This window comes from Heteronotia binoei, chromosome 6, assembly GCF_032191835.1.
Source record: "Heteronotia binoei isolate CCM8104 ecotype False Entrance Well chromosome 6, APGP_CSIRO_Hbin_v1, whole genome shotgun sequence".
NCBI classification, from domain to species: Eukaryota; Metazoa; Chordata; class Lepidosauria; order Squamata; family Gekkonidae; genus Heteronotia; species Heteronotia binoei.
This window is the reverse complement of record NC_083228.1, coordinates 31,225,195-31,243,860: the sequence shown is the minus strand read 5'-3', so window position 1 is coordinate 31,243,860 and position 18,666 is coordinate 31,225,195. Positions and strand designations below refer to the sequence as shown.

The 18,666-nt window shown below is 46.8% G+C and overlaps 1 protein-coding gene across 1 annotated transcript in view; it reads left to right on the top strand.

The window, feature by feature from the left end:
• MICU1 (mitochondrial calcium uptake 1) overlaps positions 1-18,666 on the top strand; it is a 193,310-nt gene that overhangs the window by 6,450 nt on the left and 168,194 nt on the right. Inside the window, exon 2 of the mRNA XM_060241204.1 lies at positions 16,110-16,271. Coding sequence (XP_060097187.1) covers positions 16,111-16,271 — 161 coding nt within the window. The 5' untranslated portion in view covers position 16,110. The remainder of the gene's footprint in view (positions 1-16,109; positions 16,272-18,666) is intronic.

Genomic DNA, 18,666 nt, shown 5'->3' with positions numbered 1-18,666 from the left:
TGTTGTATAGGAGGAACCCCATGGCGCACAGTGGTAAGCTGCAGTACTGCAGTCCGAGCTTTCTGCTCACGACCTGAGTTCGATCCTGGTGAAAGCTGGGTTCAGGTAGCCAGCTCAAGGTTGACTCAGCCTTCCATCCTTCTGAGGTCAGTGAAATGAATACCCAGCTTGCTGTGGGGAAAGTGTAGATGACTGGGGAAGGGAATGGCAAACCACCGTATAAAAAATCTGCCATGAAAACGTCGTGATGTGACGTCGCCCCAGAGTTGGAAATGACTGGTGCTTGCACAGGGGGCTACCTTTTTTTAACTTTATGTTGTATAGGGCTTGGTATGGTTTATTCCACATAAACATGCGTAGCATTCAGATTTTATCTTAGTTGGCGCTACAAGGGGATATACAGAAATGTGACCTCCCAACTATTTTTTTTAATGGGAGAAATTTATTTAAGACATCCACAGGTGTCTGCATTTTAAGTGAAATGTGAAGCTGTGTGCAATGACTTCTGTATTCTGAGTCTCCATTTAAGTCTTTGATTCAAAGGGATTGTTAAAATCAGCAGCAGTAGACCTGGTTTGGGGGACAGCAGAGAGTTATCTTCGCAGTACAAAGCTGTGCAGCAGCTCATGAAATGGATTGGTGACTTGTGGGCTACAAGCTGTTGTCTACAACTCCTAGATTTCAGGGCTCAAATAAATGATACATGTGACATGTGTTGGGTGTGGACTCGCAGTCAGATACCCATCAGTGCTTGTTTGCTTGCTGATCCGAGGGAGGAGAAGCAGCTTCCAGTTTCCCTCCTTTCCTGCTTTGCCTGTGGAAACAGCGTGGATGGGGGGGGAGGGCTTTCTGCCTCATTTCTCTGGCTCCGTGTAACCTAGGAAGGACATGTGGAAACCGAGAAAAGTGACAAAAAACTCCTCCAGCCTCTGTTTCCAAAGGTGAAGAGTCTGGGCGGGAGTGAAACCAGTACCTCCTGTCATGGAACTGAGAATAGCATAAGACCTTTTTATCTCAGAAAGGGCTGACAGTTTGTAACTCCAGAGAGGCTGAGGAAGCCTCATTTCTCTCAGAGCTAGATGCTTTCACATCCTGTGGGGAAGAAATGAAATCCCCCTGATGTCCAAACACATCCTCTTCTCACGCATCCTCCAGCGGGGAGGGAAGAGCAGATGACAGGTCCTGTAGTTTCCACGTTTGGTTAGACATCTTTCTCTTTCATTTCCTTTGTTATTATCCTGCGGCACCATAAGCTCCATAGTTTGTGTGTGTTTTTGTGATGCTGACCGTGGAATATGCCTTCTGTTTGTTTAAGTAATAGAAAGACAGGCTGGATTCCTACCTCTGCATCTTACTGTGGCTAATATTACCAAAGAAGCCCTGTTTGATGCTCCTCTTAGCATCAAACTAGGAATGGGGTAAAGAACCCAGGAAAGGGTGGCAGCTACCCAAGAGAAAAAGAACATGTCAAGTTGCAGTCAGCTCCCGGTGACCCCCTTCCATGGTATATTCTAGGCAAGAGATGATGAGAGGCCATTGCATTTGTTTGCACAGCAATTCCAGTTTAACTAAAGGGAAAACCCACTCTTTCAGTGCTCCCTCCCTGGGAGCAGTGAGGGAAAGTTGGGTTTCCTGTGGCAAAAACCTCTCCCCTTGCTCCAGCTTCTGAATGGGTCTGGGTCCTGCTTGCTGGTTTGTGTGCTGGTTATATGAATGGAGAGTAAGAACACTCTGGTGGATACTGAGGGTAGAAATATTACAGCTGTTTTTCTCCACCACAGTGCCAAGCTAACAAGTGCTGTTTAACGTAAGTTCCTCCGATGTATACTGATGTATATCTTACTGCAAATCCAGTTGTGCAGTCGTGCATCTGACATGTCTTGAGGGTATCTCTCAGATATACATTGTCAGCTCATGGCACCACATTTTAAGAAGGATATAGACAAACTGGAACGGGTCCAGAGGAGGGCGACGAAGATGGTGAGGGGTCTGGAGACAAAGTCCTATGAGGAAAGGTTGAAGGAGCTGGGCATGTTTAGCCTGGAGAGAAGGCGGCTGAGAGGTGATATGAGCACCATCTTCGAGTACTTGAAGGGCTTTCATCTAGAGGATGGTGTGGAATTGTTTTCTGTGGCCCCAGAAGGTAGGACCAGAACCAGTGGGTTGAAATTAAATCAAAAGAGTTTCCGGCTCAACATTAGGAAGAACTTCCTGACCGTTAGAGTGATTCCTCAGTGGAACAGGCTTCCTCGGGAGGTGGTGGGCTCTCCTTCCGTGGAGGTTTTTAAACAGAGGCTAGATGGCCATCTGACAGCAATGAAGATCCTGTGAACTTAGGGAGAGGTGAGTTTCCTGCATTGTGCAGGAGGTTGGAGTAGAAGACCGTGGAGGTCCCTTCCAACTCTATGATTCTATGAGCTCTAGGCAAGGGTCGGTTCACATCAGTGGAGAAGAGGCAGGGTTAGGGTTAGTGTTAGGACCTGCCACTTCTGATATTGCTGCAGGCAAGTGACAAAGATTTGCCCTCTGGTGGCTGCATGAAAAGTTGTGTATGCTAAATTGGCTGACAGGTGCAGTGTTTTAAAAATTCGGAAGCAGCACTTGGGATCTTGAGTCTTCTTGTTCTACCAATTTAGATTTGTTTCATTTTGTTGCATTTTGTGTTGCTGTTCCACGTTGGGAGACATTGTGCCCACAAGGCATTCTGAATTCTGGGAAATAAATTGACTTAAATAAAATTAAACAAAAAAAATTGCCTGTCACCCTAGTCTTGTGCCTTATGCTGAGGCTGATAAGTCAGTGCACATGAGAACTGGAAAAAGAATTGTGCTGTGGTAGCAGAAACCTGGGCTTCTGACGGAGATCAGGTGTTGCGCTGAGGAGGAATGATGGTTTTCAGGCCACGTCGGCTCAAATTCTGTTCTTAAACAAATGAAATTTCCCAGTTGACTGGAATTAACTCAATGATAGATTAGTCTAGGCTCTGTTGAAGGAATTACTCTGGTACAAAATTTCATCTTCATCCAGAAATCTAATTTAAATTAATAAAGCGGATGCAGCAGGTGGTCTTTTATCTGACAAATGCTGGGGGGCGGGGGGAAGGAACTGAAGTGGAATTGAGGCATTCTCAGGAAAGATGTTTCTGGGTTCCATAACTAGCAGCGAGGGGCAGTCCAGTGAAGTTCTGCCCCTCAAGCATGTTCAAGGAAATGACTACCCAGGAAATGAGCTAAGCAGATGGCAAGAAGCAAAGGGGGGTGGGAATTATGAAATAAGCCATTTGCAGTAATTTTACTTTAGGGCTTTATTTTGCACAATAAAGTAAATGTAGCCTTGAAATATATCAGTTTCTGTGTTCAGCAGTGCTTACACCATGAGGTAGATTTCACTTGAGTTTAATATGTATCTCCCCTGTTGTGGCTGCCCAAACATGAATATGGCCCATCTTGCTGCATTGAAAGTTGGCCTGTATTGGAGAGGACAAGCTTCTAAAACATGTTTTCACAAGAGAGTGCTTGCAAATGGCTGTAAAGGAACCCAAGTTTTCCAGATGCATGGAACGTTTTATTTTCTGTTGCGCTATTTGGCATAAAAAGGAGATTTTTAGAAATGTATCCCACTCATCTATCTGCTATAACTAGTTAGATTGCAAATTCTAACCAAGAGCAGTGGAATGTCATTCCAAAAGTCTGCTCACTGTACGTGGGATCTTGTCCTAGCTCAGTGGAGCCCTTTTGCTGATTAGCTCCCCTGTGTGCTGCTGTAGCGCAGTGATCATCCTCCCTGATCAGTCATGCTTTGAGCTTGCAAGAAGGATGCTTTCTAAAGCAGTTGATGCCACATTAAAATGTAGCAGGTTAATCAAAGGTACAGATTTAGGGTATGTAAGGAGAGGGGCTATAACTTGTTGGCCTTAGGCTGTGCAAAGGGGCAAAGAAATTGGCCAGTTGACCAGTCAAATATCAGTGTGGTGTAAGGTAAAATGATGCCTCACTTTGCTTGCAACTTGTGTCGTATCTATCGCTTGGGAAGAGACATTTTTAATTTGCTGTCTGCTGATGCACAGAGGCTACTTTAACATAGACTTTCCAGCTGGGCAAAGGCTGCTGATCAAGTTTATCTTGCTGGCATTTGACCTGCCACACTAGGAGGATGGGATTTGATTATATAATGAATGAATTCTTTGGTGTTTTCTAGAGCCAGGACACAAGAAGTGTCCAGCAGGTAGAGGGGCCTGGTTTGCATAAGAAGATTCTCCTGTTAGAAGTGTCCCAGGGGAGCCTGGTATGAGTTTTGGAAGAACAGGGAGAAAAAGCTTCAGGGCCTCTTTTCCAGTTAGGTGACATAATGATATGCTCTGCATAGAACTAAGGTGACATAGTGATACGATAGAACTAAGACATAAAAAGAGGAAAACGAACTGGTAATTACACAGTCATTTCATTTCTTCTCTAATTAAAGCCAAAAGGGAGATACTTTGGACCTAGGGAAAGAAGATGGCATTTATTATTGTTTAAACTCTAGCATTTACTCACTGGTTGTTAAACAGTTTTTGCTAGCTGTTAACAATGGACTTCCTTTTCTGTAATCAATGGCTTTAATTACCAGTAAGGTGCCCAGTGGCATCTTAAAGACTGGTAAAATTTATTCCAGCATAAGCTTCCATGAGCCAAACTTTACTTCATCAGAAGCATGGAACATACATCCCTAGCAGTAGAAATCAACAGTTTTTAGTTGTATCAGCCAAAGAACTCTTCAAGTGTTTTCATTCACTTACAGCCCAATCCAGACATAAGTGGCAGCCGGCAGTGGCATAGCTGCCACGCCGCTAGTAGACTTCCTGACGACTTGCTGGAGCATGGGGAGGGGAGAGGCGTAGCTTGCCGTGAGAGAGAGACGGTCGCCATGGCAACACTGCTGGCGTAGGCATGCAAGGGAGGCGGAGGCAGCTGGAGGGAGGGCCAGCCCACCCCCCACTCCCATTGGCCAGTCCTGGCACATGCGCCATGGCTCATAACAGTCAGGGATGGGGAGAGGCGGCCGTAGAGAGGCTGATAGCCATCCCCAACCCGCCCCCAAACAGAGAACGGAGCCAATGATGGGCAGACCATCAAAGGCAAAGGAGAGACATCCCACCAACATGGGGAGGAAACAGGAGTGAGGCTGGGCATGTGCGCACGAGAAGCCTGGCTTGGTGGTGAGGCGGGGGTGGGGGGCGAGACAGACCCGCATGGGACCACGGAGAAGCCGTCAATCCCCTCACACCCTTCCGCTGTCACAGACTGCCAATGGCAGGTAGACAAGCAGGAAGTACCAAGTGCAGGAGTTCGCTGTCATAGACAGCAGCTGGAATGTGTGTCTGGGAGTGAGCAGCCTGGCAGCAGACCCCCCCCCACCCAGAGACCCACTGTGTTACCCTGACGCCCCTGCCATGTGCATGGAACACCTCCCCTGGGGGCCGCAGAACTCAAAGTGCGAGTGCATCAGCTGCAGAACTCTGAGTCCACTTCATCAGTCCCCCCTTAGTGCCCTGTGCACAGCAGCCCTGTGGGGTCGGGTAGGCTGAGGGGCAGCACTCCCATCCCCTGTCCAGCCATGCAGGGGGCAGCGTGGCAGCTCATAGACCGTCCCCCCCTCCAAATCCAAGTCTGCCCACCCTCCCAGGCATTCCGTCGGAGAGGCCACTGATGGGGGGGGGGGTTGCCCAGCGAATGTGCAGCAGATGGCAAACAGGAAAGACAACAGAGGGCACAGCTCAGACTTTATTTTTCTGGAACAGAGTGCAACAGTCTCCCTGGCGCGCTGGGCAGTCTCACCGTGGGTGGGGCTCCATCCCGAGCGGTGGGCAGAAACAGCTGAGGGAGTGGGGGTCGGTGGAGCGACACATGCAGAAGCCTCTGTATTGGAGTCCCACCTGCAAAACGGAGCAGGCTGTGCTTCAGCCGGGTGCTCTCTTAAAGGGACAGTCTGACCCACCTCCCCACAATGGGGCAGCTGCCACACACACACACACCCCGTGCCCTGCCAGTGGTTGGGAACGCGGCAGAGGGCAGACCAAGGGAAGGGAGCAGGCAGCAGCACAGGGGAGTTGGGTCAGCAAATGCCCCCTGCTGGAGCCCACTGCCTGGTTCAAATGCCAGAGACGCTCGCACACCAAGCAGTTGAGAGCGAGGGGAGGGGAAGGCTGGGGGGGAGACAGTGGAACTTACCCAGCCTTGGGCAACAGTCCTCGCATGCAGAGCCTCCGGGAGCAGTTAGCCCCTGAGGAGAGACCTCTCTCCCCCCCCTCGCAAGTCAAAGATACTGTCAAAGCAACTGTGGAGTGCAAAACCCATCACCAATGTGCCTGCCTGTCCCTCACTCTAAGTCTGTATGGCCGGGAGCTCACTGCCAGAACTTCCCGCCATGCGCTCCTCTCCCTAACAATTGAGTTGTGCGAGGCCAGAGCGGAAGTATTTCTAGGAGGGGGAAGACTGCAATTGGGTGCTGGGGAGGGGGCTCGCCAGGCTGAGGCGCGATGGGATTGGCAAGGTAATCATGCCACTCCCTAAGGGGTTTGCGAGCTTCCACAGCGGCGGAGGCGACCTTTGTTTTTTGTTTCAACGAGTGCCTATGGGACACGCTGCTATTTTTGCCGGCATAACGTTGTGCCTCTCGGGGGGGTGTGTCTTGGGCCAAACTGCTCAGGAAGCTTCCTAAGCCTGGCCGTGCCCCCCAACTCCACCCCCTCCTCTGCCTGAACGCTGCGCTCCATCTCACTTTCACCCACACTCGGGCGCAGCCCTCAGGCACCGCTGCCCTCAGGCAGAACAGCGCTCGGGTGGCCTCCCGCCCACATAACTCCCTCCACTGTGGCGGCGCCCGTCGTACATCGGTGCAAACCCTTCCTGCGCCTACATAGTGGCTCGTCTGCTCCCAAAAGACTTTCCGTCCCCCCTCTCTGGATTTTGCTATTAATGACCACAGGCATTTCTTTAATCGCCAGTGCCAGTTTACCCTGAACCTTGAAGGAGACCTTGAGTGTCTACCCTGCTCTGTCCAATTCAAATCTGGGCTCTATTTTCTCTTTATAATAACATTGGTAAGCATAGGTCAAGCTTTTTGCGAAGTAGAATGGCCACAACAACAAAAAAATGGGACTAATTGTTCCAGAGGGGTAGGTATTTTAGTCTGTAGAAAGATACACACATGATAAATGTGTATACACAAGTGAGGACCCTGTCCCTACCTTTTCACTCCCCGAAATCCCACCTGGAATGCTATGGTTGCCTAGCAACAGCCACTGAAGGAATCTGCTTTTAAAGTTATAGGCGCTCCTTTTATCACTGTTATTTTTTTTGTAAAACTCCCCAATGTGTTTTTATAGATTTTGGGTTTTTTGCAAACCTAAGGCCCTTTTCAGATTTGTAGAACAAGCTGTCTTGCCCTTTCCAGTCATCTGAAGTATCTGATGATTTTTTTGACTTTGCTATTAGAATTCACAAGACAAGTGTAGGCCCACAATACTTGCAGGGGGGATTCCCCACCTTTCTCGCCAGGCCCACAACCAGCACCACTCCCAGGCATGTGCCTCTACCACCAGCATGCCCCTCAGTGCAGCTCCGCAACTGTGCCACTGTGGCCAGTATGCCGAGCATGGCTTCTTGGCTACACAACCAGTGGCACCATGCCCAGTGCAGCTTCCTGGTTGCACTACTGCCACTGGGCACAGTGTGGCTCCCCAGCTGCCAGAAGTAAGTGCTTCTGGGGGGATTTAAACTCCCCCATGTATTTTTTTTTAAAAACATTCTGATTTTCCTGCCAACCTGGGGAGTCTGCCAAGTTTGCTGAAAAATCTGTTTAGCATCTGGGTGGCCCTAATCTAAATTCAGCAGAGCGATGTTGTGCAGCAGCAATAAAGCATCATGGAGACATGTGTGTTTAGCTTAGAAGAAAAGTTTGCTAGAAAACAGGGAAGGGTTACATGGAGGGACCTTAGAAGGGTATAATGCCATAGAGCCCTCCCTCCAAACAGCCATTCTGTCCAGGGGAACCAATTTCTGTCACTCTGTAAAAGAATGATATCCTGACTAACTAGTTCTGCATCTTGCTCAAACTTGTGTCTTCTTCATCTGAGAGTGAGAAGAAAGGAAAGGAAGCTACCCACAAAACACTTTACCACATGTGTACATGACAAACATGTATCACTAAGCAATATATTGATTAACCAATAGTCCTTCTAAAGCTCAACTCATTAGGAATGATTCTTGGCGGGAAGGTGCTACACAACATCTAATTGGCCCTGTGCTAACTAACATCAACATACAAAAACAACAGCTTAACTCTTTGTGACAGAAGGGAAGACACTGCAGCTCCCAGGCATTCTCTGCCACTGCGGCTGGGCTGCTGACGTCCTTTGATGCTTTAAGTTCCTTCACCTCCAGGAGCCACACAATATGTGTGAAAGAGCCACATGCGGCTCCGAAGCTGCAGTTTGGCCACCCCTGGCCTGTAAGTTGTCATTGCACTTCTGTTTTGCTACAACAGCCGAATGCAGTTACCCCACTGGAATTGCCTAGCAAGCTTCCGTGGCAGAGTGGAGATTTGAACTTGGGTCTCCGAGCTCTTTCTCTAATATATACTAAATTCATTGCAAAATTCATGACAGCTTTTGCCTGAGGAGACCTCACCTTCTAGACTGAGCTTTTCCACTTGCTTTAGCTGCCTGTCTATCAATCTAAACTTGAAAGTTGGTCTTTTTTTTTTGTTCACTATTGGACATCTGCATTATAGTAGAATGTTTCACATTTGTTAGTGGCTTTGGGTGTTCTTTTGAAAAGAGAGGTGGGACACAAATACATTACAGCTGAGTAATCACAGCCAGCCTCCCTAAATCAGGTCCTGCCTGGTCACTGGGGGAGAGATGTGGGAGTGGGGTAGCCAGATCCAGGTTGGGAAACTCCTGGAGATTTGGGGATGGAGTTTTGGGAGAACAGGGACATCAGTGGGGTGCGGAGTCCACCCTCCAAAGCATACATTTTCTCCAGGGGAACTAATCTCTGTAATCTGGACATGAGCAGTAATTCTGGGGGATTCCCAGGTCTCACCTGGAGGGAAGGCCTCTTAGGCCAGGCTGAAGACTTAATAATAATAATAATAATAATATTTTATTTTTATATCCCGCCCTCCCCGCCGGGGCGGGCTCAGGGCGGCTGACAGACATGGGAATCCCATGAATCATAAAACAACATAAACAATTTTAAATATCAGTTACAGTAAAAATTATTTAAAAGTTAAATATATAATAAAATAGGTGCTAAATGCTGTAGTCGTGATATCCACAAGATGACTAGTTGTCCATTCATCAAATTAGTCGGGTTCCATCTCAAAGGCCAGCTGAAAGAGACATGTTTTGCAAGCCCTGCGGAATTGGTTCAAGTCCCGCAGGGCTCGCACCATCTCCGGAAGGTCGTTCCACCAGCGAGGGGCTATCACCGAGAAGGCCTGCTCCCTAGTGGCCCTCAGCCTGGCTTCTCTTGGCCCAGGGATTGTCAGTAAGTTCTGTGAGCTGGATCTCAGTGCTCTCTGGGGCACATATGGGGAGAGGCGGTCCTTTAGGTAGGCAGGTCCTCGGCCATATAGGGCTTTAAAGGTGATAACCAGCACCTTATAGCGAACACGGTAGACAACCGGCAGCCAATGTAGATCCCGCAGCCCAGGCCGTGCAGTTTCCCACCGTGGTAGTCCCTCCAGCAGCCTGGCCGCCGCGTTCTGGACTACCTGAAGCCTCCGTGTTCGGTATAAGGGCAGCCCCATGTAGAGGGCATTGCAGTAGTCTAATCTCGAAGTGACCATTGCGTGGATCACAGTTGCTAGGTCGGTGCGTTCCAGGAAGGGGGCCAACTGCCTCGCTCTCCTAAGATGAAAGAAGGCGGATCTAGCAGTGGCAGCTACTTGGGCCTCCATTGATAAAGAGGATTCCAGTAGCACTCCCAGGCTCTTGACTTTGCGCACTGGTACCAGTGGCGCACCGTCAAAGGCCGATAAGGTGATCTCCCCTCCCGGCCCGCCGCGGCCCACGCAAAGGACCTCAGTCTTCGCCGGATTCAGCTTCAGCAGGTTGGTTGCTGTCTCTTTGCTTATTTCTAAAGAAAGACTCTGTGCCAAAGTTCCTCTCCCTCTCCTCCTTCCTTTCTCTATCAGAACCTGTTTTTCATGGCACCGATACATACCAGCTTTGCGAGAGCCACTGCCGGGGACAGCCTTGCTGTTCTTATCCCCCCCCCCCCCCCCCGGCATGGTTTTCTCCTCCTTGGGGAAAAGCCATCAAAGCTGCTTTCATCTGCACCCGTGTGATGTGCTCTTGATTCTGATCTCCGAGGCTGACCAAATGAGTCTGCCTGCAGAAGCTGCAGTGCAGAGGCAGGCACAAGTCACATTGCTGCAAAAGAGCTGAACAGATGCTCAATAGGCAAGAGGGGAACTCCCTTTGGTTGTTTTCCTCTTCAGGACCTGCCTGCTTAGAGAGTGCTTGTGTGTGTTTTGTGGACCCTGTTAAGGTAATGGTACTAATGCAGCATCCCTGGAGACTCCCCAGTACAGAAAGCCGTGGCTCTCTCCACTTTTCATTTCACTGTGGTCTTCTCTTTGCTCCCTTTCTAACATGGGCATGCTGCTTGACCTGATCTCAGTCAATTTCTCCGTCAATGACTGAACTGTCACTGGGGTCTGGAGCTGTGTAGGGCTTGCTGGTTGGAATCTCTGTCTTTTTGCTCTAGAGCAGCGGTTACCAACACTGGCTTCCGAGCCTCTGCACTGTTCTACGTTTAGCCAGAGAAATAAATCTATGCATACGCAGGGTTGCCCTGTTGATGAAGCTGAACGAAAATGTGATCTGAATCAAATTTGGTTTATAAAACGTGCATAATTCTATCTGTGCTGAGCTTGCACGACTTCACAGGCTGTAGGCAATTTTGGTTTCTCATTTGCAAATCGACTAAAATTCTCACTTGAGCCAATGCAGGTATAGCACTGCTGACTGCCACTTAACAGTTGTAGTCCCAGATAGGGGTTCAGACTCAGATGCCAAAGCAGATGAGACGTCAATTCTGGACCTCTGTGCAGATCCAGCCATGAAGGATACTAAGTCTTTTCCTTTTTTGGAGTAAAAGATCATCCCACAGAGAGCCATTAAATTGCTACTGATATGAACTGCAGTTAGATAACCAGTGGTTTGAAACCACAGCTGGTTTCTTATTCAGGTTTAAATATAAACCTGGTTTGGTTTAATCCTGATTTGGCCTAGCAAGAATACATGACAAGCAAGTCGACAGTGTTACTATGGAATGCATCGGACTGTTTCATGTTCTCTAGGCAATGAATATATTTGTGAATAATGTTAGCCATATTAACTATGTATTGCTCTTTTGTGTGGCCTTCTTGTATACGTATGTACATGTACAGATATTATTGGCACATTTTGAGAAACCATCTGCACACATCAGTTAAGAAGCACGTACTGGAAACTAGCATTGAAGCGGGTGACAAGTCTTTATTTTATTTTAACGGTTTTGTTGACATAGATTGGCAGTGTTGACTTCAAAGGCAATATGGGCTTTGGTATTATTGGAAGTCTTAAGCAGTAATCTTATAAAGTGCAGCGTTGCCTACCAAGAAACTGTGCTAAAGAGGCCAAGAGTGCATAATGTATTGTCAGGCCTATGATGAACACTGAGCAAATTGGACAGAGACCTACTGAAAAATGCTGCGTATGGATAAATGCTTGTGCGTAGAACTGCTTTTAAAAATAGCATGTTACTGACTAAGCTCACTGGCCTACTGCCCCTCCAATATATAATTTCTACCCCTCCCTGCCCCCCCATGTATCTCTTTTTTAAAAGATTTCCTTTATTTTCTTTTAAGCAAACTCAGCATGGATAGAATTGTCCAAATTTTATAGATTTGTTGGTGGCGGGCTTCATGAAGCAAAAGAGCATGATCATCAAGACTGCATTCCTTCCTACCCCTTCAAATGTAAAAGCTATTTATTTATTTATTTAATGGACTTATATCCCGCCCTTCTCACCGAAGTGTCTCAGGGCGGCTTACAACATAATGATTCATATAATTCAAGCTAGGACAAAAGCTAGGAGAAGAGCAGGTTTTGGGGGGCAGGCTGAGAGAGACTCTTGGTGCACAAGGGAAAAGTCTAGGTTTCCACATGAAAAAGAGCTTGAAAGTTGCTGAACAGATGAATTGCTGACTTTTCACCTCAGTTTGGTGTAGTGGACGGGAACCGGGTTTGATTCCCCACTCCTCCACTTGCAGCTGCTGGAATGGCCTTGGGTCAGCCATAACTCTTGCAGAGTTGTCCTTCAAAAGGCAGCTTCTGTGAGAGTTCTCTTAGCCCTACCCACCTCATATGATGTCTGTTGTGGGGGAGGAAGGTAAAGGAGATTGTGAGCCACTTTGAGATTCATAGTGCAGGGCGAGATATAAATCCAGTATCATCATCTTATTTCCTTATGCTAGATGTCAGTTCACCCTCCCACTTCTAGAAGTTTTTATGTTAGTCCAGTACCATGAGGACTTCCATTCAACTCCCACAAGTTCCCCTCTCCTTTAAGGCATTTTATGCTGAAATCCCATTATGTGCCTCTGTTTTTACAAATCCCAGTAAGTATTCTTGCTTTTTCAGCTGACCTTGACTCTTTTGTGTGTGGCTGGCAGGGAGTGATGTTCTTAAAATGGTCTGCCTTGCATAATTTGTACCGTCAGGTAGATTGCGATACCTAATTGCAGTAATCCATTTTAAGTGTTAGTGATTTTTAAAAGTAAAAGCTAACATTACTCTCTTGATGTAAAGATTAAAGACAAGAAACAGAGTTTTGGTTAAAATGCCATTAGTGATTTGTAGGTTTAGACTACTGGAGATTTGTACTCCTAGTGTTTGTAGTCCTAGTGTTTAAAGTTGTCCTTGGGTTTGGTTGGAGTATTTCCAGCAAACAAAAGATTGCTACCACCAGGTGTAGATGCTGCCTGTATCAATCTCTCAACCGTGCAATATAGATCCAGCTGGGCAGTCGTGTTGGGCTGAAGCAACAGAACAAAGTAGGAGTTCAGTAGCACCTTAAAGAACAACCAAGTTTTATTCAGAACATAGCTTTTGTGTGCGTCCATGCTTCATCAGACTGGAATGGAGTCCAGTGAGCAGAGCTACATATAGCTGGTAGGCAGTGGTTAAGAAAGCAAATTGGTACAAAGTTAGAATCCAGTGGCAAAATAGTGAAATTAACAAATTGAAAGATCATTTGGTCTGGATAGCATTTGCGTGGGAAACCAATAAGACAGTAACATGTCAGAATGGGAGAATGAAGGCGAGAGTGTCATAAGGCAATATATGAGAAGTTCCCCCGTGAGCTCTGGTGCTCCTTCTCTTCATTATCCTACATGCCACAAGTTTTGAGTCAACAATAGGTAGCTTGAAAACAAAATTTGGAATCTGGGCTAAAAGTTGGTTTGCTAATTCAGGAGGAGTGGGAGGGAGTATGGTAGACCTGCCAGGGGGTTCCCAATCTCTTAACCTTGGTGGAGAGGCTGGCTGTGAATCCTAAACAGAATTAGGTCCTTTCAAGTGTACAGAAGACAGTAGGGTTGCCAAGTCCAATTCAAGAAATATCTGGGGACTTTGGGGGTGGAGCCAGGAGACATCGGGGCGAATCCAGGAGCAAGGGTGTGACAAGCGTAATTGAACTCCAAGGGAGTTCTGGCCATCACATTTAAAGGAACCGCACACCTTTTTAAATGCCTTTCTTCCATAGGAAATAACGAATAGGGGCACCTTCTTTTGGGGCTCATAGAATTGAACCCCCTGGTCCAATCATTTTGAAACTTGGGGGGGGGGGTATTTTGAGGAGAGGCACTAGATGCTATACTGAAAATGTGGTGCCTCTACCTAAAAAAACAGCCCCCCCGAGCCCCCAATACCCACCGATTAATTCCCCATTATTCCCTATGAGAATTGTTCTTCATAGGGAATAATTGCCCAATAGACATCCCCCCCCCACACCGCTTTCTGATGACCCTAAAGTCACACACATACACTCTTAGTTCCTCTGAAACGAAAGCAAAACAAACGGAGGGAATGTATAGCTGACCCTTCCCATGAAATACTTCCTGCTCAACTTTAAAGGCACACACACATTTTGAAATGGACCTGTTTGCAGGTTTCTAAACCTGCCCAAGATCTAGAGCTGCATAGTGGCTGTGGGGGCGGGGCTTCCCCACCGGCCAGCTGGCTGGGGGCGTGGGAGGAGCCTGTAAAACCAGGGAATCCCTTGCTGGGACCTGGGGATTGGGAAGCCTAGAAGACAGTGGGCTCAGAAAAGTGTAACTCTGCTTACGATTGCACTGTGGGAGCATTGCTGTATCTGCACCAGGCCCTAAGTTATGGCTGCAACTTTGTGTGTTAGAAGGATGGCAAAATGTATGTGAAGCTTCATTTCAGAAAAGCCAATACAATTCCCCAGCACTCTTCCATCTGAAGAATTTCTGTAAGCTGTGTTGGCAGTCAGTGGTGACTTTGCGGTTACAAAGGCAAAACGCTCTTGGCTGTTTGTCATAATGGAAACACTACATCTCACAGTAAAGGTGCTTGCATATGTTGCAGTCATTATTATTTCAAATGTTTCCATTTCTGCAGCTCCCACAGGTGCCTCGGAAATAGATTGTTGTTTGCACTTGGACCCAGTTTCTCTACTTGAAAGGCTTGCAGAGCAAAGCCTTTAATAACACTGGGATCAGTCGCCAACTTTTCACGTTCTTTTTCATACCATCATTGGGCCTGCAGAGGAAAGGTTGCTGGTTATAAAAGGTGAGCTTTGAGATAGAGAACATCTTAACTACAGATGAATCTTCATACACAGCATTAGTCAAACTTATTAGATTTAAGTCTACAGAGAGGCCTTCTGAATCGAAGTGGTGCTTGAGTAACTGTCTTAATTTACAGTGATTGTGTCTATGACTTTTTCATTTGTGAGTGTGTGTGTAGAGGCAGAAAATGAGCGTGTGCTTTGAGACCAGGTGAAGTCTGCAAAAGGCAGGTGTGCACAGATGCTAGCGCTCTCATGAGACCCTCATTGGGTTGTCAAAATTTAGCAATCAAGGAGCCTGCACAAAGTTAGCTGTTGCATGTTGACTTCTGATCTCACTGTCCTGAGAGAGAATAATGTTTAACTTACCGTTTGTCATGTGCGTGACATAACCGCTTTGACAGTTGTGCGATCCCAAAATGTTTGTGATGTGATGTCAAGAGGTCTGGTTTCATGGCCCAGCACTTGTGTAAATATAGCTTCATGTAGCCTGGATCATTTGGGCTTTGCGTCAAGAGCTTCCTGATTTTCTTGGAAGTGAATCCCTCGTGTGGAGTGGTGGACTGGTTCTCCCAAAGCAGTGCACAACTTCTCTTGGGTCAGCCATAGCTATCACAGGAGTTGTCCTTGAAAAGGCAGCTTCTAGGAGAGCTCTCTCAGCTCCACTCACCTCACAGGATGCATGTTGTGGGGGAAGAAGATAAAGGAGATTGTAAGGTGCTCTGAGACTCTGATTCAGAGAGAAGCGCGAGGTATAAATCTGCAGTCGTCTTCTTCTTCTGCAGTCACTCCAATTGTTTGGCCTGGCCTGGCTGTAAATTCTTTCAGATCCAGTTTGGTTTTTGTGTGGGTAACAGACAAACTCCTATTTTTCTTGTGTGGCTCCATAACCTTGTCCTGGTCAGCCTGCCAGCCTTTTCCCCTTCTGGTCTGCCAGTATCAGCAACATAGCATGCATTTGAATGCACTCACCTGAACCCTCATTCCAGCCTTCACCCTTTGGATGACCTTCATGACCTACAGCCTTCAGTTGACCATGTGCTTGACTTCCAGCAGCCCAGTGTTAGAGCTCATGCTTTTTGCTTTTGAAGGGTTACTGGTAGATAATCTCTACTAGTTTTCTGCTGCTACTTTACAGAGTTAAAAGGCAATGAGAGATTTCCATTCTTTGTGTAAAAGCACCTGTCTGGAGGGCTATAATGAGAATGCCAACTGTTTCCTAGATGTGTTTATTACTGCACCCTTTGTTTTCCTCCCCAGGATGTTGCGCTTTCGCCTTCTCCCTGCTGTGATGAGTTCAGCTGCCATTTCTAGGCGATACTATGGAACAGTGCATTCTACCCGCAGCCGCCGGAGACTAATGATGGTGGCCTTTGTAGGAACAGCTGCAGTGGCATCAAGCACTGGACTTCTGTTAAAGAGGTAGGTTGTCTGAGCTGCTCTTGCAGCTTTCTTGGATTTTAAAAGAAAACTTCAGTCTGTTGTTCAGCAGAGAAACAGATTAAGGGTGAATGTCAATTTCTCCTTGCATCGTGCAGTTGGGGGTCTTTTAGTTCTGCTGGAACTCTGAACATAGCAGTTGAGTGGCTATCTTGGATTGTATCCACATCCTCATCAATTCTCAGCAGTCTCCTTCTGTCTAGTTGTGCAGTTGCTCTTTTAAACATGATATTTCTTAGGGTTTGTAGAATCTTTCGGGCTCAAGTGCCGTGTTCTACTGGAGAAAGTTTTTCTTCCAGACGTTTCGTTCTCAGCTGCGGAGAACATCCTCAGTGGCGTTGCATCCGGAGCAGGCGCTCTGACCTTCTGCTGGAGAGCTGCTATTTCTAGGCTGGAGGGGGTGTGGTGAAAGGGCAATTGGTTTGTGGATGTGCCCATTGTTTGGTGGGGCTTCCTGGAAGGGTAGTGATAAGGAAACTGGCTGTTGAATGTGACCATTGTTCTGTGTTAATTGCTGGGAGGGTTGGAAGGAGTGTGAAGATAAGGAAGATGGTTGTTGACTGTGCTGAGCCCGAAAGATTCTACAAACCCTAATGATGTTACCAGCCGTGAAAACCTGAAATCTTTGATGATATTTTTTGCTACAAGATCTCAAAACATCCTATATCATCCTCTCCCTTCCTTCCTTCCTTCCTTCCTTCCTTCCTTCCTTCCTTCCTTCCTTCCTTCCTTCCTTCCTTCCTTCCTTCCTTCCTTCCTTCCTTCCTGCCTGCCTGCCTGCCTGCCTGCCTGCCTGCCTTCATGCCTTCATGCCTTCATGCCTTCATGTCTTGTGACTCTCAAACATATGATGTATATTCTATGTAGTTCTTACATTTAAACAAGTTTGGCTACCCCTGTACAAGTCACTTTTTGGCCTTGCTATGCTGCAGTTGTGCATTAACTGTGAAGCTTATTGCATTGTTGACACCCTTTTGCCAGACACATCAGTCCTGCACAACTTTCCCCTCTGTGAAGGCTATTGGGGAAGCCATGCCCCAGGGCCAGTGGCGACAGAGGTATACCAATGGCAGTATAGTCCCAAAGTGTCATTTCTCACCATCCGTTGTTGAATGTGTTCTTGAAACTGGGTTGGACACCTCTTAACATTCAGTCAGATATACTTTAGTGGTTTTCATAGTGTTCTGGGAACACCCCTTTGATAACAGGGATTTGGATTTATGTGTCAGCAAAACGTTTTTGAGTTTATACTGTTATTTTAGTTGGGAGTAGTTGCTTCTGAAATCTAGGTGAACAACAATGTGTATGTCAAATGGATCAGCAACTGGAGGCTTCAGGCTAAGCTTGTCTCCCTGAGGTTTGCTGCCTTTCCCCCAATTTTTCATGAAAGAGGGTTTGGAATAATAGACTCTGTAGCAACAGAACTTGCAGACAGGGCACTTCTATACGAGATAGAGGTTAATTATCCCTTATTTGCTTTATGTTTACATGCACACAAAGGCTTGTAGATTTTGCCTGTTTTCTGGAAGATAAACTGACTTGGGTTTGGGTGAGTTTCCATGGGTGGGGAATTCCATAGTTAGGCAGCCGGCAAAAATACCTGTCTAGGCCTTGTGTGGTCCTGAGAAGCCATGCCTAGTTGAGGTTAGGGCAGGTGGACGAGTTCTGAATAAAAGGTCTGAAATGTAAAACTTAAAAAAAATAATTCCCTAATCCTTGCTGATACACACAGATGTAAAGTCAGCATCTCAAGGTTATGAAAACTTCTCGGAGGGGATTTTTATAACTGAGAAAACAGTTAATTCAGAGTGAGACTTTGTATAAATATTCTATTAGGGAGGTTCACCCACTGCAGAGATGATGACTTAATACGATGCTTGTTTTCTCTCAATTAGTTAAGCAAATATATTTCCATTGGTACGTATATGAATCCTTGCTGTGCTGAAAGCTGCAGTCTCTCTAGGGGTGGGAGGCTGGATTTCTTTCTCTCTCTTCCCCCCCTCCACCCCCAGAGAGCTTGCCTTGCCTCTTGCAGAATGCATGCTGCCTGTGATGATATGTGACACTAATAAGGTGTGTGTGGCTTTCAGTATTCTGGTTAACCTTGAGTAGTCTATTTCTGGCAGCGGGGCACTTCATCAAGAGTTGAATGAGCAGCCCCATTATAGTAATCCTCGCCAACAGCAGGGAGCCCCCTTCCTTTGTGCCTGAAGATGAATTCGGTTGGCGAGTTTTTCTACAGCCCTTCAAATAGCTGCTTTGGGAAAACCCATCTTTTAACTACATTGCAAGAGGCTCTATTATATTTGTGGCTTTCGCAATGGGTTTCCTAGGATTAATTTTCACTGGTGAATTGGATTTCTGATCTGGATTAACA